The sequence below is a fragment of the Pyxicephalus adspersus genome, chromosome 2, assembly GCF_032062135.1.
Source record: "Pyxicephalus adspersus chromosome 2, UCB_Pads_2.0, whole genome shotgun sequence".
Taxonomy (NCBI): domain Eukaryota; kingdom Metazoa; phylum Chordata; class Amphibia; order Anura; family Pyxicephalidae; genus Pyxicephalus; species Pyxicephalus adspersus.
In genome coordinates this window covers 129,155,190-129,178,678 of record NC_092859.1, presented here as the reverse complement: position 1 = coordinate 129,178,678, position 23,489 = coordinate 129,155,190, and the positions used below count along the sequence as shown (strand labels likewise).

At 37.2% G+C, this 23,489-nt stretch overlaps 2 protein-coding genes across 2 annotated transcripts in view; one reads left to right on the top strand and one right to left on the bottom strand.

Moving 5' to 3' along the window:
- SCG3 (secretogranin III) overlaps positions 1–13,325 on the top strand; it is a 41,137-nt gene extending 27,812 nt beyond the window's left edge. Inside the window, exons 9-12 of the mRNA XM_072402381.1 lie at positions 75–158; positions 1,696–1,815; positions 4,565–4,642; positions 5,825–13,325. Of these exons, the coding sequence (XP_072258482.1) occupies positions 75–158; positions 1,696–1,815; positions 4,565–4,642; positions 5,825–5,943 (401 nt within the window). The 3' untranslated portion in view covers positions 5,944–13,325. The remainder of the gene's footprint in view (positions 1–74; positions 159–1,695; positions 1,816–4,564; positions 4,643–5,824) is intronic.
- A 1,218-nt stretch (positions 13,326–14,543) lies between these two features.
- The window catches only part of LYSMD2 (LysM domain containing 2), an 18,655-nt gene continuing 9,709 nt past the window's right edge, over positions 14,544–23,489 (bottom strand). The window contains exons 2-3 of the mRNA XM_072402382.1: positions 22,875–23,218; positions 14,544–15,039 (exon numbers count right to left, since the gene is read on the bottom strand). Coding sequence (XP_072258483.1) covers positions 14,997–15,039; positions 22,875–23,218 — 387 coding nt within the window. The 3' untranslated portion in view covers positions 14,544–14,996. The remainder of the gene's footprint in view (positions 15,040–22,874; positions 23,219–23,489) is intronic.

Genomic DNA, 23,489 nt, shown 5'->3' with positions numbered 1-23,489 from the left:
CCTATTGCAGAAAGCTGTCTTGCAAAGAATGTTTATTGCTCATTATGTAACTTTTCTATATATTTCCTTGACAGAAAATCTAGATGCCATGATAGCTGTACAGACAAAGAACAAACTTGGAAAGAATTCTACATATCAGAAGACCAGGCTGGCAACAGGTATTTAGGCTTTTGGAGTTCCAAGCTATCAGTTAGAATTGCAATGAACAACATACACCAGTAGTATGGTAGTGGAGGAATCAATTATGCATGAACTGCAAAGTGGTGGGTTAGCTATTTGTTCTTCCAAAGTATATTAAGAAACAATCACAGAATTTGAAAAATTGTAAAATTGAATGTAAATGCTCTAAACATTTGTGGCTTGTGAAGCATCTCATATAGTCAAAAAAACATTATAACTTTCCTTTAAAGCAGACCTTGAATCAGTTATAAAAAAACAAATATAATTTATTTCAAATATGTATTCCTTTTGAAAAGCATTAAAGTGATGGTAAACTAGATAACTACATTATGCGATTTCTTCAATAGATAATTAGTTAGAATTGATAAAAAAAAATTCAATTTAATGAAAATCAAAAAATTGAAAATCAGGCAATTAAAGTTTGAGGTTTAAGAGAAATATTGATCATTATCCAAGAATGCTAGAATAAGCACCACAACCCCCCCCATAGGCTAACGTAAATTGGCAGGAAATGTGATGCCTAACATTCAGTCCATGGGAACACACATTAAATACAACAACATAGCTGTGTCTGTTGGTAAAAGTAAACTAACAGTTTAATTGAATTTAGCTGTTTGCTAAAAATTAAAAATGATCTTATCTAATTCTGTTTACTGTACAAGACGATTGTCTTTTCATATAGGCAAAGTTGTTGTAATAGGGAGGGGTCATTTCCTTCTCACCTATTCTATAAACCACAGCAGGATGTTTTTCATTTCAGGTGAAAAGTGAGACTCATTTTCCCTGCCAACATATACAATGAAAGAGAGGGATACCTCTGCATGGCTATAAGGGACTGTTCCCCTTTTCAAATCCACGTGTCCCCTTTTTCCTTCTCCCTTATTAGGCTGACTTAAATTAATTATTTAACCAATATTAAATATTTTATTATTTTGAGCTTGATTGTTCATCCAACATCTATGTTGTTCCTTTCGTTATTATGAAAAGCTATTATATGGTAATTGAAGTTGTGAACAAAAACACTTGTTGGTTTAACCAATCATTTTTTCAATATTTATTTTATGATCTCTGGCCATGGGGTGTAGCAAGGGTGTCTCATTCTCATGCAAGTTTTTAGACAAAGCGTTCCTCTTTCCTATTTTGTATGCATTTTTAGTTATTAAACAGTGAAATCATTATTCCCTTTTAAGTGTGTAGACTGGTTGGATTTCCAGCTCTGCATTTGTCCTAGGCTACTGTCACAAGCCAGACATGACGGAGCCTTATTTCTTGACAAAGTATTATATTGTACTGCTGTATGAATTGTAAATATGATTCCTTTATTACCACAGGCAGCTAATATTTCAGCAAAAAGTATTTATATGGCAGAACATGCTACTATAAAAATACATATCACACCATTTTCTTTGATTTCTAAGTTGTGTTTGTACTTTTTAAGGACATGAATTATTTAACTATAATCCCCACAAGACATAAGATACCAGAGATGTAAAACCCTGTCATTTCTTCATGTAGCTGACAAAATAGATGAAGAGGCCGATAGCACCAAAGAATCTGCAGCTAACATGGAAAAGTTCAAGGATTCCACAAAACTTGCAGAGCCTAAAGAGTCTACAGATGCTGTGAAGCCCACAGGTAAAATAGTGAAAAAGTGAAATTAAATGTGCATCATCTATTGCATTTTTCATATTATAAAAATAATAGATAACCCAACAGGGAAAGTAAAACCCCTCATAATAGTCACCCAAAGTATGTAGATATTTCACCAATAAAGTCACCAATAGATATAGGAAACTGTAAGGTGGTTTATTGTGCCAGTTCCCAACAAAATGGAAACATCATTATTTAGGCTTATGTTTTAAAGTGATACAATTGTGACTCTTAGAGACCCATTTATAGGTGAGAACAGTCTGTTTGCCATAAAAGTGGTCTTGTTCATACACAAATAACTTGATTTTTCAGTTTACCTTATTAATAAAAGTGGTGAAAATAAGGATCGGGTTCCTTTTCAGCCTGATCTCCAATTATTTTAATTATTATCATTTTTAGTAGTAGTATTGTTAGTATAATTTTAAATCGTGTCATTCCCCAAATTTTCTTTTCAGCCTGATCATCCCCCGATTCCCCACTTCAAATATGGAGATATTGCCACATATTGCGATATGGCCACAATGGGGTTGAGTTCTATGCTATGTTTCTGGATTTTTTTGCCACTCACTACTGTGATTGTCCATATCTATTATGTATCAATTAAATATTTTTTGAGGCTTTCCCTCAAAAATTGTCCATTGACTGTATTAAAGACATATGACTATGGTAAGGACATAAGAGTGTGAGCTCCTTTGAGGCACAGCTAGTGACATGACTATGGACTTTGTAAAGCGCTGCGTAATATGTTGACGCCATATAAATACAAGTAAAAGCAAAAGGAGGATACAAATATAAATTTCTGTATTGTTTTAAATGCATCATAAAGGGGTATAATTCATTCTGCTCACCAAATAAGTGAATGAAGGGCAATTCAAATGTGGAGCACTTTTACCACTAACAAACATACAAACTCATCATCCATTATTATGATGGCAAAAGCCACTACAGTAATTGAATATATGTCCACTCAGCAGGGACCCTTTGGCCCTGGAGGCACACACAACCAGGTAGACCTTACATGGTACAGACAGATTTCTGTAGACTAAAGAACACGTACCATGCAAAGTATGCCATGTTACTCTAATGATCGGCTGTCATGGTGAAAGATTTGTTTTTCTAAAGGACAGTTTATAGTGATTTATCTTTTACCATTTTCTGGCATTAGCTTCCTTTTTAGATATTTGGCATTTAGTCAATTGACACCTCGGAACTGCAAAGGAAGTTGTGGTATTTCCTCTTGCATTCTGAGTGGTTAGTGGAAAAGGAAGTTGGGGCTAATATCTACAATATGATCTCAGAAAGCAATAAACACTCATTTGTAAGTAAAGTGGGTAATATATATCCTTTGTCAGGTTTTTATTACTGTTGTTCTACTTATTCTGAAATATTCTTTATTTGCTGTGTGGTCAGTGGACAAAAAGAGCTACCTGCTACCCTAGCTGAATCTTTTAACCTATTCCAATTCTTCTAACACTTCTGTTCTTCCCCAACCAGCTTGTGTTCCACTTGAAGTTCTCATCTCTTTGTATATAAAGGAAAAACTCATTTTTAGTAACTGGCAATGTAAAATAAAATTCCACACATTCACATGTTATTAAAATAGAATTCAATCTGCAGCCATCTAGAGTTCTCTGAAACAGCAAAAATTAAAAATTGCAACTATAGTAACAGATTTAAGGAATTTGCACGGGGGATTCTGCACGCTGTCTGAATGCCAAACACACCTGGAAATCTCATTTTGTGACCCTTGCTCATTTTTGTCCCTTGACCATAAATCTATAGAGGGTTCTTTTAATATAGTAGCGACATTAGGAAAGTAGATGTTTATATTATTAAATGTTGAATTTCAGAATTAGAAAAACACCATGGGGTCTATTTATGCAGCAGTGAATCTAAAGTTTACTGAACTATTCCTGGGTGCAGAATCTACCACAAGTCCATGTGTTCCAATGGTGGTAATTCTCCGGTGATTCTCAACCAGGGAGTGTTTCAGTAAATGTCAGATTTACTGCTTTATAAATAGACCCTTATGAGTAATAATGGTCACTTAGCAGATGGAGCTCCCAATGGGTGGCCATTTGCACACAACTGGAACATTATGCGATCCTGCAAAATTCATCACTGCTTCATATCACATGTGTTACTTTTACAATATAAAGTTATTAGGTTACTAAAAAATGTATTCTAGCTATAGAGGTGGTAACTTGATTCAAGATCCTTTTATCATAATATTAGAAAGAATAATCTTACATAAATTGCTTTTTAGTCTCTATATTTAGGTGTTCTTTTATTTATGAATTCATACCAGGTCATAATCCAACCAGTTTTGTTGGTCCTAAAAAGTAAAATGAAAAGTTCAGGTCATGTTGAGCTGAGAAATACGTAAAGTCATTTGGGAGCTGAAGCCTTTCATGTATTTGATACTGGTTTAATAATCATTTAAGCTGGTTTTCCTGTGGCAAGCAAAAGCTATTAGCTTATATTAGGACTTTGCCAGAAGGGAAAAAAAGTAGGCTACCCTGTTGTATCTGTAACTATAACAATGTCGTATTCAACGTGAACGTCTTACAAATCACAACAGCTTTCCAACATGTACATGATTACTCTTAAAACACTGTTATGCTGTAAGACAAGATAGAAGAGAACACTGTTCTATTAAAAGCATACAGGATATACTGTAGTGTGATCACGCCAGTCTCATCAATTATAAATCACCCCTGCTGTTTTTCTCCAGGGAAAGGAGAAGCATATTTAGAAGCAATCAGAAAGAATATCGAGTGGCTGAAAAAACACAAACAAGGAAGCAAAGAAGGTAAAAATAGGATAAAATCCTAAAACTTTGTGTGACTTTATGGACCAAAGTAAAATCTATTATTATGTCATGTACAGCATTACCTCTTCAATTACAGGTAGAAGGTAAAATAAATGATCACATTCATCACGAATCCTAAAAAACAAGAAATTCATCACAGATAAAGCCTGAAATTATGTATTTGGTCTTTAGGATAGTTGTTTCAAATGTTTTGATGTTTATCGGTGCAGGATGTATAAACCTTTAGAGAAAGCTTTGGGGAGTCACAAGTCAGGATATGGTAACAGGGACAAACAGAAACAAATGATTTCAAGTAAAGAATGTATGTCTTTGCCTTCTTTAAACAAAAAAACATTTACGTGTCATCACTATACATATGTGCAGATCCAGGAGACCAGGACTTTCCAGATTTAAGGACAGTGGGCTGAATCCAAAGTTAGCTTGTTATGCTGGAATATTAATAAATAATGAAAAAGCATGATGTGTATGTGCTACTTTGAACCAGTTATATGGTTCAACATTCCTAAATAAACTATATAAAATACAATTCAAATAACAACTGGGACTTTTACAGCAACCACTTAATAGAAATAAATGTCTATATTGTTTGATAACATACAAAACATATAAAACAACTCTAGCCTTGTACAGATGTCAGAAGACTGCCATTGGAAACAATTTTTCATGATTGTTTCCAGTGACATATGAACAAAAACAAGTACTGCACACTCAGCACTTTTCTTTGGAGAGGGAAGGACGAGCGGGTGCCACACCGCTGTGCTCTCCTTCGTAGGAGTCAACAGCGGTTGTTTCCAAACGGTTGTTCATCAATCTGCAATGGCCCATGTCAGATTGGTGTAAAAGCTAGCATTTAGCATTTTGGAAAGCTTTTATTCCCAATTCAGAAATTGATCTTTTATGAACAGGGTGACCAACTCAGACCTTGAGAATCTTTTGTTTTTTTACATCATATCTTACTAAATATACTGCTGTCTGGTATAAAAACTAACATTGTGTGCTGGTCCTGGCCCTGGAGGACTGCATTTGGACCATCCTAGGGATTTATTGGACAAATCACATCATACACATATGGAAACTCTTGCCTTCAAAATGAATGCTAATGACAGCTTGCTAGGTGTTTTCATTTCTATACAATAATCCATATTTTGGTTATCTTTCCAGATTATGATCTTTCCAAGCTGAGAGACTTCATTGACCAGCAAGCAGATTCATACGTAGAAAAAGGAATCCTCGATAAGGAAGAAGCCAAAGTAATAAAGCGTATCTATAGCAGCCTGTGAAGAATAAATGGACATAAGTTCTTGGTATTTGTGAAGTTTATGGTATTGTTGTGGAAAATAAGCTTTAGATTTAGAAACAAATACCATAAACTTCACTCTTTTCCAAAAAGGTGTAAACTAAAGGTGTATTTTTTCACCAGTCCAGTGTCAGAATTTCTGGATTTCTTTAGCTGTATTTGCTTGTTAGCTTTGTTTTGTCCAAACCATGAAACACAAGAGGTGAATGCTCTACATTTTGGAGAAAACCTTTTACGTGCACCTGCCACCTACGCAATGGGGCACATATACAACTGTGTACCCTTCAGAAACGAGTACCTTATTAAAGCATATCTATGACCCCTTTCTTCTGGATAAGGTGACAACTCCTTCCAGTTTCCTATTTTCATGATATTGCTCACTCCTAAGACTTCAGACATCTGCTATGTCTCTAAAATTGAAAATCCATGACAACATTTCTACATAGCTGTAATTAGTCAAAATGCTGCCCTGTATATTGGCGCTGTAAAATATGTCACATTGGCACATATGAGAGGTTGCATAGTGCAGAACTAACAAATCTCAAACAAAATTAATGATATGACTACGTGGACACCCCATGTGTCCATGCCCATGGAGTGCACCTTGTCTTTATATATGATAGTTTTAAATGCCCATGGGGAAGGGTCAAATGACAGCCCCATTTATGTGCCCCAGTGCTTTCACAAAATATCTTTGATCCACCTCCAAATGGTTTCCAGTTTTGGAGATTTGTAGGTGTCAGGTGCTCTTTAGCTTGTCCCTGGTTAAATCTTACATCTGTCTAGTTTGTCATTGCAGCCCTTTGATGCTCAGAACTTTTTTTTATAACTGTGACAACCTTGATAACCTCCATGTTTGTGTTTTCAGCACATTTGTCAATAATGGCTTTTCATCCAACAACATGTGTACACAGATAAGGCTCCCTTCATTTTTATATGGTATACAGGACCAATCCTTTTCTATGCTTTGCGTTATCTTCTCTTTTTAATCCAACCCAAATATTACAAATACTAAGAAAATGCAGGAACAGAAACAGTTGAAACATTTCCAGTTATGCTAAGAAATACAGAAAGAAAACGCCAGAATCAAGGGATGCCTTATATTTATATTGTACGGATGTGTGTTCCCAGGAAGAAACGCTAAAGCTGTGTATCCAAGATAAGATTGTGTCCTGAGATGTACGGATTATCACAAGCTGTGGCCATGTTTACCCCGTCAATACTCTGAGATTTCCATGTTAAAGCAAACCTTTTACGACAGTAATACTGAGATTTAGAAGAGAAATCCCTCTGCACAAAGGTTGGTGGTTGAGTGGTTATAATACAGAGATTGCACACATTGTATATACCAGCGGAAACAAGGTCACAATAAACATTGTCAGTGTCCATGGCCTGTAAAATAACCCACCCAGCCATAAATCGATTGACATGATTGATATAAATGTCTACCATTGATTGGAAATCAATTATCCTACACAGTGAAATCAATGCACATTCACTTCTTTGCAATCGATTGAAATGCAAATCTGTCACTTTATTTTTTTCTTGATCGATCTCTTAATTGTTGAAGATAATGGTATGTGTACAGGCTCTAAAATTTAGGCAGAAATCAAGGGAAGTCTTGAAACCCATCAGATCCTTGTATGCTAGATAGAAATTCTCAGATCCGAATGGCTAAGGCTCCATTAAATTCAGAAATTAGTTATCGATTAATGATTAATTCTATGAAAAGTTTGAATGGAAAAATGTACCCATGTATGGCCAGCCTTGTTCTAATGGTGACTGCTGGAAATAAAATTCAACCCTGACATTATACAAAGACTGTATTGTGAATTTCACCATACAGCATTACATAGTATTACAGTTAGGTGTGGTTTGTTTTGTCTGGCATATGTGTGCAATGCAGTGGAACATATGTATAGATCTATGCACCAGTAATTGGAATAGCTGCATTAGAATAAACTGTAGAATCCAATGGCAGATTGCAATAATACATTGAAAGCCATCTCTCTGCATCATATTCATTATATTATGAACTGTATTCTTGAAACAAACAAGCACTTTCAAAGTAAAATAAAAGCGTTGCTTTACTATTTTGCACCTTTTGGGTAATTTTTGTATTTACTGTGACAATAAAATAATTCAATATGTAAATAATATTGCTAGTCTTGTTTTTGTATGCTTGAACATGGTCTTGAAGTTGCTAGTGTAATTTTTTTGTTTGGTAACTGGCACACTGTCATAACATTGCAGATTCAGCATCGGCACATTGTATACTTTAACAGCCTGTAGAAACGGAAGTTGGATTTAATATTACTACTGGGCACACTCTATACTTCAAGCACCTGTACAAGTACAAGAGAACAAGACCATGGCCAATTTATGCTACAGTACATATACAACATCAATATTGCCTAAAAGGTGCAAAAAATGTCAAGTTGAATGCATAAAGCTATAGATTTTTTTAAAATGTGGGATTCCAACCTAAATGCTTTTCTTCGTTTTGGATAGAGTAAGGAAGGCTTATAACTTATTTCAGTTTGCCATTACTGTCTTGAAACACTGGTTATAACATAATAATAAACAGGAATTAATGAGACATGAATTTAATGAGAACGCGTATAGCAGGAACCAGTTCCAAGTAGACATGGAGCCAACGGGGGCCCATGAACAGAGCCACCATCGAGGGTACAGGAGTAGGGAAAAAGACCTGCCAAGCATTATGTGAAAGAACACATTACTGGCATCCCTTTGAACATACATATTCCTCTCTGTTATCATGCATCCGATCATAAGATTGTACAGCTTAAAATCTGCACCACTCAGTGATTCTGCCATGGTGGCCATTGGGTATGTAGAATTCAAATGGACAATGACAATGTCTTTCTGAACCTTTTTAACATGGGTGAACCTTTGAAATAACTTTCAGGTCTCAGGAAACTCCTACCAATATAATACATTGGCCTGGTGGTCAAGGGGATGAATGCATTGTTGGCCAGTGGAAAGATTGCTACCCTTATAGATAGCCAAACATTGGTGTCAGTGGTAATTGACCGGAGAGGCACACATTGGACATTGCTCAACCCTGGTTGAGAAACACTGATTTAAAAGGAAGAGTTCTTTCATATAACTCCTGACAGTCGCCACACTGTTTAATGTAATGATCAAACTCAAAGATTCTTTGGTCGGAATAGCAGTATGTTGACTGGGGAGAAAGCAATGGGTACACCTCAAGGAAATGGAGGAGGGGGGAGAGATCTGTATTGGGTGATATTTGGGGAGAGGGATTGTAGCCCATCAAAAATATATCCTGGAGCCCCATTAATTTTTATTTCTATCTATACCAGGTGAGAACACAGAGTTCAGGTTCTCATTTTTGTCTGTTCCCCCAGTATGAGAAATTTCCACAAGGGGATGCAAAGGGCAGTAGAAGCCCATAAAAAAATTATTCCCCACATTAACCAAAACTAAAAAAATCTCAGGTTGGAGTTATTCTTTCATTTCTAGATCTGTGATTTACTGTTAATTTTTTCATTCCTGTAATTTTCATAAAAAGAAAATAAAGTTTGTGAATTTCTAATATAAAAGAAATATATGAAGGTGTAAATTATAAAGAAAGCTATAGTGCTGTTTATTTAATCTTGATGTTTATGCAACTCACAAAATAGCAAGGTGGTATTTTCCTCATTTAATGTACAGCGCTGCGTAATATGTTGGCTCTATATAAATTCTGTTATTAATAATAATAATAATAATAATAATATTGGTAGTGGCATGAGTAGAAAACAAATATTTTCTTAATTGAAACAATATTCTTGTGCAGATACCTCAACTCAAATTTAGCATACTGGTTTCAAATATCTTTCTTTGCAAACACAGAGGATTGTTGGTTGTAATTGACAATTATCTAATGTGTGTAGGTAGTTGAACGCTCACATGTAGGTTTGACCTCGGGGATATCAGCAGAAAGTAATAGGAATGTGGAAATACAAAGTCACACAAAGGCGGATTTACTGAGCTGCTGCAACCACTTCTACTATACGGCAATGCTGGAACTAAAGAAGCCGCACCAAAGCATCATCTCACTGGTTTTAGATGATATCAAGAAAAGGTAAATGGTTGCTTTAGCCATCATCTTGCTCATGAGTCCTTAGTGGCAGCATAGTTCATAGTTCTTATCTAGCTTCAGTATTACCATACACACCTGCCTGTACTCCTTTCTGCAATTGTTTTATAGCAAAACAAATATATATAACCAAACTTTAAATAAAACACAAGTTACATCTGCTTTTAAGCCATTTTTCTGTCAATACTAACAATACCAAATGTTTCCCTATTGCTACAGGTAGCCAAGTTAGAAAAAAACTTCCAGCAGTATAAATGGGGCCCTAGGTTAGAATACTGCTGCCTCTATTTCTAATGAATTGTCTGCAGAACACCTTACCCCTTTCATAGGATAGGGGTAAGTAATCAAAACATAGCATAGTATACATGAGTTGTTTATGGTTCATATTTCTCAGCCTTAGAATTGTAAAATGAATGGACCAAAACACCTAATATAGGTTTTTGCACAAAATAGCTAAAAATACATTCTGAACACCAAGGCTTTTTGAGTGAAGTTTTGCAGTAGACAACACAACAAATACTAAGAATTATGCTAAAACCATCTAATTTCTGTAGACATGGCATCATTCTACTTAACCCCTGAATTTGTTTCCGGAGATTTCAACTTTCTAAGAAAGTCAGGGATAAGAAAGCTCCAACGCTTTCCCTTTAGGCATAGCGATTGGCCATTCAGTCACAGAATACAACATTGTGGATTGCAGGAATATTGTGCACACTGTGTGATATTTGTAATCTGGTGGAGAAATCCAGCAGCAGTGGAGTGCGATCAGACTTGTGTATAGCCAACATAGGCCAAGACAAACCTCTCAATTTTCATTTCCTTTAGGTTAAAACCAGTACCGGTATGTAGATTATATGGCAGGCTAGTTGCAAAGTAACGGTTTTTGCTGTGACACTGGAAGTCAAACTCAATTGCTTTCACACAGCTGTCTTGTAGCAATAACAGGATGTGAACTGCAATTTCATGTTCCATTCCAGTGATGATAGAAGCAGCTATTTATAGTGCACCTCAGCTACAAATGTAACAAAAGCTGCATAAAATATCTAATGTGACCTAAATATGACACCAATTCATCACATTTTATTACACATAGGCCAAAATTACTTCCTAAGGGCACAGATATACAAAGGATTGCTAATGGATTAGAAACATGAGAATACCTTCTTGATAACAAATGCCTTTCCTGCAACACATTTCTTTCAATTTGTTTCAAATAAAAATGTGATTTGTAAAAGCTAATATCATGCTTCTATGAAGTTAAAAGCTGCTGGTGTGGCTGAGACCATAGTTACTAATAAAACAATGTGATTTCCTAAACCAGAATTAGTAATATTCTAATTATAAACAGAATCAGAGAGACTGCAATACAATGAGGTAAGGGTATTTTATTGCAGAAGGGATATTGCTTGTTGCTTTTGTAATGAAGGACCTGCCTGGTCACAGTTTAAGGCAGTGTTTCTCAAGCAGGGTTACTCCAGAGGTTGCTAGGGGTTTCTTGAACAGGTCACTTTAAGTGACAGCAATTTCCATTTTCATCTAAGGCAGTGGTTGCCAACCTTTTCGGACCCACGGACCACTAAATTTACTGAACCGCACCATGTGTCCCTCAAATGGGAAGTAACTTCCCCCATTGTGACATCATGATGCCAGAAGTTGCCCACTCTCCCATAGTAGGTCTGAGCCTGCCCACTTCCCTGACCCTGCGATTCATACTGGGGACATGGTCTGTGGCTCCGATTGTCTTTAGGTAGATCCCTACTTGGGGAATAGTAGGGACCCAATGGAGTCCTTCTCCTGAACCCGCTCGGGGGCACACCGGCCAGAGCCATGGACCACTAAAATTTTCTTGCGCGGTTAGAAACCACTGATCTAAGGCACTCTGCCTCCAACTGCTAGGTTGATGACATACGGATTTAAGACTTACCGTATTTTTCTGACCATAAGACGCACTTTTTTTCCCCCAGAAGTGGGGGAAAAAGTCCCTGCGTCTTATGGTCCAAATGTATCCTCCCCAGCTGCTGTCCCGTCCCCCCTGTATAGCCCCCCCTCCGCCTTTTCTCCTGTTCAGCGCGGCCAGAGTGACTGTGTCTCCTGTATCTTGCTCCCGGCGTCCTCCCACTCTCAGCATGATTGGCTGACAAAGTCACGCTGGGAGCATTCTCCCAACATGACTTTGTCAGCCAATCATGCTGAGAGTGTTCCCTGAATAGCGTGCTGAACCTCACTGAAGATCACTCTTCACCAGGATCTTCAGTGAGGTACAGCACACATAGTAAAATCACATATACGGTACACAACACAAACACAGTGAAAGCACACACATACACAACACAAACACAATGTAAACAAATGTTATATTGCAATCCGATTGTCATACATTGTATGACAATCGGATTACAACTGAAAGGAAATACTCACCCAGTGTCCGCAGCTCCTCTTGCTGGCATCTGCAGTGAGATGTATAGCACAATACAGAAATCCTGCATTGTGCTGTGCATCTCTCCGGAGATACGAGCAGCTTCCAGCGTGTGCCTGTGTCTCTGTCTGTGTGAGGCACGCAGGGAAATCCCCCCCCCTCACATCACTCGGAGGATGAGTCATCTTTCCAGTGATGTGATTGGTGATGTATGGGGGTGTGTCAGGGAGGGAAATTTAAAAGCAGATTACAATGTAATCTGCTTCTAAATGGTTTTTACAGTACAAAAACACCACACAACATAAAAATAAAAGTACCGTACATTTTTAATTTTATTTTTAGATTACATTGTTGTCTATTATTTCATTATTGTTTTAAATTATTATTTATATTTATGTATTATATTATAATTTATGATTTTAATATAATAAATAAATATAATTATCATACCCGGGAGTTAATCCTAAGAATTACAAGCCCACAATACAAACAAAAATTTCTATGCAAAAAAAAAAAGGATAGGATTTTATTAAAAGTACATTTTTTTTTTTACATGATTGTGTGTTTCAAACATTTTTTATATTCATGATATCTACTAGACCCTTGTTCGGACATATTTCTGTAATTTACAGGTCTAAAATGTAAAAAAAAAAATTTAATGAAAAACAGTGTAACGCTTTTGGTACAGAAATCCAGACCTCAGTGTAACGCCCAGGAGGTTAATGTCTTTTGTTATAAAAGCAGAATTAAAGGGGCATTAACCCCTGTTTGTTTACCTGTCGTTTATAGGTAGGTAAGCAGAGAGGGGGTTTGGGCAATGAAAGCGCCCTAATACTTACAGATTCCATGATCCAAAGGGGTCCTGGTCCAGTGCCGGATGCCCCAACATGGACGAGGCTTGCTGTTTGGTCCACCTTGATGGCGTCCTACGGAGTTCAGAGAAGAAGCTCCAAAGATTTCCTGGGACCCAAAGCTGTCCCTCGTCATCCAATCAGTGAGCGGCGTGGGACACGTGATGACGTCACTGCACTGTGAGGAACTGAGCTTTCTAGATTCTGACTCTAGCGATGAGGAGTTTTTGGGGTTCTCATAAAACGAGCAGAATCTTTACCGTAAATCTTCAACTTTATTCTATTTTATTACTGAAGTCTCTCGTTATTGTGTTTTACAGTAATTTTGTCTTTTGCTGACTTTATTTGTTACTAATGGTTCTAAATGCTGCCGTTTACTTTACAGGGTTTATTACATGTGTTTATGACTGTAATGTTGTTGGTTTTTAATGCACATAAAATATTTTAGGACACTATTTGTTTCAGAATCTTTTTTTTCTTCATTTCCCTTCTCTAAAAACTGGTGCGTCTTATGGTCCAGTGTGTCTTATGGTCCGAAAAATACGGTAATCACACTGTACTATTCACTATTCTCCATGTAGGGATCTACCTACTTCCATGACATTGGGCCTGATTTAATAAAGCTCTCCACAGCTAGAGAGGATACACTTTCATCAGTGAAGCTGGGTGATCCAGCAAACATGGAATGGATCTACTCCAGGATTAAAACATTTGCTAACAAGTATTGTACAAATAGATAGACAGAGAGGGTTTTTTGTTTATTTGTATTTACTTAGATACTTTGAATAGTAACAATTACAGAGAATGTTTATAGTGACATTAAAGGTTTAAAATGTTTTATGGTGTACAGGAACACCCAAATATGAAGTATTTTGTTTTTATTCATGTGATCACATTTGCTTTGACTTAAATCCCGACGTGTTTCGCCGATTGCCTTTACTCAGGGGACTTATAGAGGCTTAAACATCAGTAGTTGATCACTTGGTAGTAATAGCTCCAATAAATCAGGCTCATGGATTCCAGGATCTGTGCTATTCACATCTCTCTTGCTGCTTTTAGAATAGATACTAGAGGGGCAGCTGTGATATTAGGAGGCACAGTCCTAAATTTATACTGATGACTAGTCCATTTCCTTTTTATTTCGATTCCATGAGTGAATATAAAACTAATTACAAAAACAATCAGAAAGATACGCTTAAGATTTTTAATCAACAAAGCACACACAAAAAAATGTCATACACCATTCTCTCAGCAAACAAAAATAAAAGAAAAACTGAACAAACAATAGTTAAAATGAGTAATAATTAATCAAAGACACACTTTTTGTATTGCAAATGAAATGAAAGTTTCTGAACAGTCATATAACAGAAATAGTCGTTGGAAATGAATATTGCAGAAATGTCCCTTTGTTTTAAAGAACTTCAAACACAAAGTAAAACATGTAAATAGCTGGGTATATGAAAGGTCTGCAAAAAAGAGATAAATAACTTAAAGGCTGCTGTGCATTGGAATTGTGTGAATAAAATGAAAATACCAGATTCAGTGCAATTATAGCAATAAAATAGCTTTGAATCAGCATATCATAGGAAGTCTCTTAGATCTTCTGGTGAAATCCAGAACATAAGGATTCTGATGAATCGAGCTCAGTGCTGATAGGAAGTTGAATGGTATTCCTCCTCTTCATGTCTAGAGGTGAAAAGTAAAAAAAAATATATATATTATACAGATTATCACATTCAGTGGAAAAAAAAAAGCAATATGCATAATCATTTTATTTGAAATTTTATTTACAGTAAAGCATATTTTCTTTGTTATGATCAGACTAAATCTTTATTATATGCACAAGTTTTTCCAGTAAACCTAACAACCACAATTCTGAGTTGTCAGCATATGCCTTAAGGCTGGGTTCAGACCCATAACAGGAACAAGCGTATCCATATGGCTCTCTGTGGCTGACATCTGCTAGTCACTCAGCTGCCCACACAGCAGTGATGATTCTTAAAGAACCAGTGTTTGCAGATTTGTCATCAGGCAGCAGCGGAACCGAACCTCTCACTGCCCCATCTATTCATATTCTATTGGGCTGCCGCAGATAGAAAATACATGTAGTGTCTTCCCAACACAGTGGTTCAGTGGTGTTAGGAAGCGGTAACCACACAGCAACCTCACTGCCAGTCTGAACAAATCCTTTGGTTTTAATCTGTGGAGACACAGGAAGGGAGTAATGTCAATTCCAGCATCCCTGCATCTTGCAGGTATGTTTTTTACTCTGCTGCAGATTATAGATTTAATACATTCATAGAAACATGTAGAGAAATTCTTAGGTCTTCTGTCAGGACAAAATAGATGCCAAGTATCAGCTACTTTAGCAAGATCACCAGACTCAGACCTGCCTGAAAAGTATACTAAGAAGGAAACAGGAAGCCACCTAGATTTCTTCATCTCGGGGACTTTTATAGCCATATTATTTAGTATTTATACAGCACTGACATATTACGCAGCGCTTTACAATGTCCATAGTCATGTCACTAGCTTTTCCTTTAAAAGGGCTCACAATCTAATGTCCCTACCATAGTCATATGGCTTTACAACAGTTTAAGGCCAATTTTGGGGGGAAGCCAATTAACCTGCTTGTTTTTAGAATGTGGAAGTGCATGTAATAAACCTACACAAACACGGGGAGAACCTGAAAACTCCATGCGGATAGTGTCCTGGCCGAGATTCGAACCTGGGACCCAACGCTGCAAAGGCCAGAGTGCTAACAATAAAGCTGCGTTTATAGGTTTTTATAGCAATACAACTAACAATCACTCCAATCCCCTGGTTACCATTCTGTTGTAATATTTCTAACTACAATAGCAAACAGCTGCAAAGTAGCTGAAAGTTTTCAGAAGGACAACAAATGACCCATGATGACTTCTAGTGACACAAGGTAAGAATGCTTGTCAATACTACCAACTCACTGCTCTCTGTCACCTAATTTCAACCACTATGGTGAGTAGGAGATAATGACATGAGTTCATTAGCATTGACCACCTGCTAGAAGATAGCCAAAATGTTATCACAAAGATAAGGTTGTGATCAGATCTGGAATGCATTCAATCATTAGGAAGCCAAAAACATCTAATGGAAGTCTTTATAAGAAAAGCTAAGTACTGTTTACTGTAGATAAGTGGTCCCCAACCTTTTGGATGTCATAGACTACTAACAGACTCCAGACTGCGCATGGACGGGGAGCCTTGAGTCACACAGTAANNNGACCCATGATGACTTCTAGTGACACAAGGTAAGAATGCTTGTCAATACTACCAACTCACTGCTCTCTGTCACCTAATTTCAACCACTATGGTGAGTAGGAGATAATGACATGAGTTCATTAGCATTGACCACCTGCTAGAAGATAGCCAAAATGTTATCACAAAGATAAGGTTGTGGTCAGATTTGGAATGCATTCAATCATTAGGAAGCCCAAAACATCTAATGGAAGTCTTTATAAGAAAAGCTAAGTACTGTTTACTGTAGATAAGTGGTCCCCAACCTTTTGGATGTCATAGACTACTAACAGACTCCAGACTGCGCATGGACGGGGAGCCTTGAGTCACACAGTAAGACAACCTTTGAAGGGTCAGCGGCAGCCAATATTTGATTACATAAATGCATGTATGACCGCACAATAATCAAGAATCAATGTAAGGTAACAAATCCTGGAATAAGACTTTTTTTAAAATAAAAACTAACTACCTGAGATCTACCTTCACAATCTCTTATTTCATATTCCAGAAGATAGTGAATTAGTGTGCTATACCCTGACAAATGAGCAGGAAAGTAACACTGAAAGCTGCCAAATTTAAATTGTGGTCACACCATCCACGCCATACAGCATGTCAGAGGTATGTGAATCAAAAATTGTCTATAGCAAGTGAGTAGTTATATGTACATATGTATAATTTTATAATTACCCTTTTTTTACAGCACCAACATATAACTCAGCGCTGTACAAAATATAGGGGTTGCAGATGACAAACTTGCATATTTAGCAAGTACAAACAATAACACTGGAGGAGCAGAGGACCTGCCAAACAAAGTGTAAGGTGGTCTATAATTACATGTGTATGTGTATATATAAAATATTGGGAAACCAGAGCTTTAGGAAACATATAACATATTGGATATTCTCATTTAATTTAGCATTGTTCTCCCATGGCTGAGCAGACATGAGGTGGTGCCATGTTAACTGTTCACTACAATTACTATTAATATTATTAAACAAGATTTTTATAGCACCAATAAATTACGCAGCGGTGTACATTAAATAGGGGTATGTATATTCCTAGGACACTGCCAGATCTGCAGCAACACAGTTACTAACAGCCTCATCCAGGCCATTTATTCCTTTTTTCCAGGGAAAATAGAGGTACATGATGCCAAATACCCTCTGAGTTAGGCATCATGTACTTCACCACACCACAATAAATAAATAAATTTATATTTATTGCATTTTTAGAGAAACGCGTGCAAATAAAAAAAACAACTTTGGTTCACTTTATACACCATTCACTACTACATGGCTGAAAAGGCCCGAGACATCAGAGATTGAGCATCCTGTTCTTATATTTGCTCCCTCGATTCCCTGTCATGCCCCAGCCAGCACTCTTACATGATGCCAAACCCTGCAGACAGAAACAGGGATCATAAAAAAACCACTACAGCGTATGTCAGGGGATATTGTCATCAACATCCTTTTTTAAAAAAAGAAAAAACTGCAGGAAAGGATGAGAATACTCATCATACTCTTGATTTGCAACTAAAATATAATTTACAAAAATCTGCTTGATATTTACAAATGATGTCTGCATGCCATAGACGAGGCTAAGAGCCCCACTGACATCAGAGGTCATACTCCAGTATGTATCCCTCCAGGACTTCTGAAACAATCCCAGACAAAGTCTGGTAAATGTTATTCCCGGCATTTTCTTGCAACACAAACTGCCGTTACAAAAAGAGTAGAAAATGACATTTACACATGGATCAAGTTGGATTTATTTTTATCAGATTTATAAACCTACATTTATTCTTCCTGTCTGATCTAATAGGATGAGCACGCTACAAGAGGTCACTGCCTTAATACTGAAATCTATAGAACAGATACAATGTTTTCCTGTATTTGGTTCTGCCAAATGAGACAATGGGCCTGATATATTAAAGCTCTCCAAGGCTGGAGGATACACTTTCTTCAGTGAAGCGGGGTGATCCAGCAAACCTGGAATGGATCTGGCCCAGGATGTTAAACTGATCCTTTAATTTCAGTAGTTTGAGTCCCAAGCATGAAACACGCATGAAGATAACAAAATGTGCAGTAATTATAAGCGCACCTGAGCTGCATACTCATTCAGGGTCAGGGATTCAGAAGGTATTAAAGGCAATCCATCAGAACACCAACCAGGATTTTTTAGAACCAGAACAAAAATGGCAGCTAATAAAAAAAAATAAATTGGTGAAAGACCCACTTTAAAACGGTGGGGGAATGAAAATTGTGAATGTACTTTCAAGCGCATGTGCCAAGGAAGCATATTTGTGTTAATGGTCTAAAAACAAGGACATCCTGTAGACAAACCAATATTAATAGCCATATTTAATCATACCTTGAAATTTTCAATTCCCCTGGAAAAATATACTGGAGGAATAAAGTTAGGCAAAAATGATGGGGTTAATTTGAAGGCAGCGGAATAGATGAAGGATTTTTCCCCAGGACAAATTATCTGCATAGTTCACACATAGCTGTGAACACCCAATTCACACCGGGGAAGCCATCAGACCAGAGCTTCTTAGCCTGACAGAGTGGAAAGATGAGCTCCAGGCAGTTAGCCAGAAGAGTCAGCAAAAACAATATGACATTATAGGAAAAAAAAAGGCTCAGCAATGCAATCTCTAAATATTATCTCTATAGCATTCCACTCATCTGCCTCCAGTACAATACCCATACAGTATGTCTGCTGCCATAACTTGAATGCCCAGCTGTTATTTACAATGGGCTCCATAAGGAAGAACACCGTAAGGTTAAAACAATCTGTATGTGAAAAAGACACTTCTAGGTTAAGCATAAATCATTTTAGCTACATTGCTTTTTTTTTTTTTTATTTCATGCGCAGCATGATGGCTCAGTGGTTAGCACTCTGGCTTTTTCAGCTCTAGGTCCAATGTTCGAATCTTGGCTAGGACAATATCTGCATGGAGTTTGCAGGTTCTTCCAGTGTTTGCGTAGGTTTTCTCCCAAATTTCAAAAACATGCAATTAGAATAATTGGCTTCCCCCTAAAAAAATTGTCCTTAAACTATATTAAAGACATATGACTATGGGAGGGCCATTAGATTGTTAGCTCCTTTGAAGGACAGCTAGTGACATGACTATGGACTTTGTACAGCGCTGCTTAATATGTCAGTGCTATATAAACACTGTGTAATAATCATAATAATATTTTATAACACCAAACAACCAATGTGATGGTGCCTGTGAAGGTTCACACTTATCCATGTCATTCTATAGAAGTAGTTATTCACATTTAATGGATATATTCTTGTAATGTTGAAGACTTTTGCAGCTTATAATAAATGCAATAAAAAAACAAATTCATCAGGGGCTGGATTTTGAAATGACCAAACCTTGGGTATTAGTTTAGTCTTAGGTGTGTGGTCGGCATAAGACCTTGTCTTTGTAGAAGAATGAAATAATAATGAAGGTGCTTTGTTTCTAATAGGGGTTCTAATTGAATTCATGGACTGAAATAGATGTGCCAGTTTGCATGGCTTCTGAGAGAATGCAAGGTGACACGTGTGACAAGCAGTGACATATGTGAAATGCAATCAACTCCCTGTATACTCTTCATGATAAATTCATAAAGCATTAATTTAGTTATCATTTTCTTTATAGTCATCTTTTTCTGGACACAGCTGACGACCATTCAAACATGTATGAAAGTATCACTATATGAAATGGCAAAACCAAACCTGTCGGCTGCCTACTAAATAACCATGCAGCTATATTTATTTCTATGGCAGAAATCTGCAATGGAACCGGCAGTGCTGTCAGGTAAAGAATACAACATTTATAAATCCTCAGATTTGTACTGCAAGATCATTAGTTCCTTGTGAAGTAATCAGCATAATACTAGTAAAGGTTTTCTGTCTGTGAATTTCTATCGATGCCCCGCAGTGTACTGGCGTGCTCTCTGGTAACTGATGCCAACTTTTCTTCCACGGCGAAAGCGTATGTCAGGAATGTTAACATCTCACTGGAATTCATTCCAAATATACAATTTCCCTCTCCCCTGGAACCTATGCCACACATACATAAGTGTAGCCTCCCCTAGTGGTGAAAATAAGTATCACCCAGAATTCTTTGTTCTATTGTAATTATAGGATTATTCATATGTATAAATCAAGGTATAGATCACATAAATGATAAATAACAGAGCCAATAAATAAGAAATGGTATCTGCTATCTTATCAAAGCAATTTATGAATGAAAAAACTGCAAGATGAACATTTTCCAAAAGCTACTGCAGACTGTAAACAGTTTTGGGTGGTGCACTTCCTGAATACATTAAATTTACTGAATTTGGAAATAGAAGGTTTCGATTCTTTATTGCTGATGGTTGAATGACAGGTGGGTTTAACTCTAACAAAAGATTTGTTTAAAGTACTATTTAGCCTTTAATGTGAACATACTGCAGCATACAACAGCAGTTACCACGTTAGCTTTTTGTTTCTTTTTTTCCAGCCTGTCTGTACTTTACATTGGGGATTAGAAGTTGCTGTCTTCTATACTTCCATCCCTATGGTGCCCACAGCACCTTGCAGAAACCATTGGAGCCCTGATGAAGCCACTATTAGCTAAAGACAAAAAGTGTGTGTCTGTGCACAAATGAGGGTGCACATAGTGGTAGAAAGCATGCAAAGAATAGAGCTGTGCAGTACAGTGTTACTATACTGCTACCATTTCTGCCCTGTGCATTAATATCATATCACTAGGAATGTGACATCAGCAATGTATGCTTTCACCAGTTCATAGAAAGGCATTAAGGCATTAGCTGTGAGTGAGCTATAAGACAAAAAATGTAAGTATTGGGGATATATTTATAAATATAATGGCTTTTGCTGTATCCCACGATGGGGCTGGAACTTCCCTCGATCAGATCCTGCAAGATTAGGGCATGAGCAGGAGCACCCAGAGCCTCCCAGGATGCGTGACATAGGTATCTCATGAGGCTCTGCGCTCCTTTTCAGTCTTGATCAGCGCGGCAAAAAAAGAGTGTTGCACGTAAAAAAATTTAAAAATATTAACATTTTTCTTTACATATAATGGTTGACTACCCTTTTATGTAAAATGAAAATGTTGAGTTTAGGTATGCTTTAATAGGAAAAAATAATTTAAAAGAATAAAAAGTGTTGAATGAAACCTTTCCTAAGAGGAATATGGTGTCGTTGCTACTTATTCAGAAAGGGCTTCCATGTCTCACTTCAGCTTCCTTAATCTAGAAATATCTGTGTCACCTACATAGAACAAATGTGCAGATGTACACAGCTGACCTTCCTGACATGTGCGTGTTATGTGCTAGTAAATAAAGTACAGAAAGCAGCAGGCAATGTAATAGACATGAAACTAGCACCTTCAGGAACAATGGTATCCAAAGATAAACCCATCTATACTGTCTTCAAAAACCACTTGACACTTACTAACTTGGTTGTCTGCAGTGGACAACCACAGAGAGAAACAGAAGCAAACGACCAGAGATGGATTTCAGGGAAGTGTACAGTTTTTATCAGCATCTGCTTCTCCTCATCTCTCCTTTATATTTGGCACACTGACAGGATACAGCTTCACAGTTTCAGCTCAGCTGAAAACTACAATAGGAACGGATATCCAGATAGCATTCTAACACCCACACTGGTGCCTTTCAAGGGTCAGGTCTTTCTGCAGAACAAAATACTATATGTAGGTCAAACCCCAACCAGTTAATGTTTTAATGGTTTGGCAATATTATATTATTACACAGTATTTATATAACGCTGACATATTACGCAGAGCCTTACAATATCCAAAGTCATGTCACTAGCTGTCCCTCAAAGGTACTTACAATCAAATATCCCTACCATGGTCATATGTCATTAATACAGTTTAAGGCCAATTTTGGGGGGAAGCCAATTAACCTAACTGCATGTTGTTTTGTTTTTTTGCTTTGTGGGAGGAATCCCACACAAACATGGGCAGAACCCGCAAACTCCATGCAGATAGTGTCCTGGCCAAGATTTGAACCTGGGATCTAGCGCTGCAAAGGCAACAGTGCTAACCCCTGAGTCACTGTGAATATTCTTTCAACTCAGTAATATAAGCCTGCTTGAAATGCAAAGGAAGAAGCGAGTGTCTGGACAAACCCTACCTCCACCATATGAAGAGCGTCCATATTACCTGGCAGTGTTTTCTGGTATACTAGGGCAATTATAATGCTTGCTTTATGTGTTTACCTGAGGTACTCTTCTTCTTTTAGCCTTTTAGCTGCCTGTGTAGACCTCTTTATCTGCAAGTCCAGTCTATGAAGGAAGTCTTTGGCAGACAGCTCTTCATCCTGTGTAACTATCGGTCGGTTTGTTTCGGGAGAGCTAGCTGGAGAGACGATATTAGCTGAAGCTGAAATGGTGTCTTCTCCCTGAATATTGCTATCTTCTTGAGATTCATTCTCAGGCGAGTCCAATAAATTAAGTCCATTAAATAGGGAGGTCTTCTCTGATATAACCGGAATGTTCAATGACTTTCTCAAGAAAATACAATCTGTGGAAAACAGTTTGTTGGCCCTTTTAATTTGCTCCATCTGGAAAAGAACAATGAGAAAAGTAGGAGGATTAATATTATTATAAAATAAAACATGTATGCAGATAACCAAAATCATTTCTTTGAAGGTTAATTCTTCTTTTTTTAATAAGCAGTCATTTTGAAAAGGACCCCAGGATACTAGAACAATGCACTGGCCCTGCAGGCACCATGATGTACTGGCCATGTGCTATTTGTGGCTCAGTTTGTGTTGTTATGCATTGGTACCAACACTTCAGCACATAAGTATGTTACATTTATACTTTTAACAC